Source organism: Apis dorsata, unplaced genomic scaffold (genome assembly GCF_000469605.1).
Source record: "Apis dorsata unplaced genomic scaffold, Apis dorsata 1.3 scaffold_139, whole genome shotgun sequence".
Taxonomy (NCBI): domain Eukaryota; kingdom Metazoa; phylum Arthropoda; class Insecta; order Hymenoptera; family Apidae; genus Apis; species Apis dorsata.
The window spans coordinates 195,448-196,922 of NW_006263431.1; the positions used below are offsets into that span (position 1 = coordinate 195,448).

Genomic DNA, 1,475 nt, shown 5'->3' on the forward strand with positions numbered 1-1,475 from the left:
TTCAACCGCTGGTCAATATCCAATCGGTTCCAGCAACCGTGGAAACGGTGAGCATCCAATCCAACGGTCAACCTCAGCTTCTCAACGTCCAATCGGTTCCCCGAGCCGTCGAAACTGTCAGCGTCCAACAACCTGTTCAAACCGTCAACGTGTTGCCCAACGGTGAACCGCTGGCCAATATCCAATCGTTGCCCCAAACTCTGAGCCTTCAGTCCAACAGTCTTCAGCAACTGGTCAACGTCCAACCGGTGCCCCAGACAGTCGAGACCCTCAACGTCCAACAACCCCTTCAAACTTTGAATCTGCAAGCGGGAGGACAACCGGTGGTTCAAACTCTGAGCTCCACCGTGATTGCTCAGCCACCACCCCTGCCTCTGCCTGTTCCAGTTCAGACAAACGTGAACATCGTTCCGCAACCCTCGCTCTCGGTCAAGGAGGTCCAGGTCGAGTCCGTGGCGGTGTCATCCCCGTCCTCTGTCGTCGAGAGGATCGCGCAGGGATTTGCCCCGAATCCTCTGGTGGCTGGCGGCGAGGAGGTGAGCGAGTTGTCCTTGGTGCCAGTCAGTGAACAGGTCGTCGTCTCGCCGTCCAGCTCTTTTTTTACCGTAATCAAACCGGAGCCGGTGAACGTGCCGCAGGTGTATTACAACCCTCTGACCGTTGTCCCGTCCTCGAGCAGAGTTGTCTCGCGAATATTTTAATAACAGGTAAGTTTTGAAGGGCCAATTTCGAATTATTTTAATTTTTAATTTTTAATTATTTTATCGATAGTTAAAACATATCGAGGAGGATTATTAATCGTTCGTTTTTCGTTTCACAGATACGATAAAATTATTCGGTGGAGGGATACAAATTCTAATCGATATAACTAGCGCGATTATAAAAATATTAAACATTATGAAATTGGGGCTAGACGGTATACGATTGTATCTCGCTATTTCGATACTATTCCTGTAATTCTTTCAATGTGCCAAGAAAATAGAATAAAATTTATTGGAACGGACAATTTTGTTACTCTATATAACACTTGAACACTTGAAGAGTACATATATATTTATATATAAAAAAGAACTTATACTAATAATTTTTAATTTTTATTATTTTATATGAATAATATAAATATTAAAATTTTTAAGTTAAAAAGAGTTTGTTGAATAATAGATTTTAAATTTATATTTATATATATAAATAAATATTTATATACAAAAGAAAACTTATACTAATAATTTTTAATTTTTNGTTATTTTATATGAATAATATAAATATAAAAATTTTTAAGTTAAAAAGAGTTTGGTTGAATAATAGATTTTAAATTTATAAAATAAATTATAAATATTAAAATTTTTGAGGAGAGCCAAAGCGACGAATTTAAATCCTTTACCTTTAAAAAAGCGGAAGGCATCGTCTCTATTCCCCCGAAACTTCGTCCAATGGACTGGAAGATCGAAATCTCGATCTCGAGGAGGAGGAGGGGG

General features: G+C 39.4%; 1 protein-coding gene across 1 annotated transcript; it reads left to right on the forward strand.

Annotated features, from left to right (window-relative positions):
• Positions 1–2: 2 nt before the first annotated feature.
• Positions 3–704, forward strand: LOC116185261 (integrator complex subunit 6 homolog; the record flags this gene model as incomplete). Its single annotated transcript, XM_031509334.1, has 1 exon — positions 3–704. A coding segment is annotated over one exon (699 nt), but the record flags the coding sequence as incomplete, so codon positions are not given.
• Between the last annotated feature and the right edge of the window lie 771 nt (positions 705–1,475).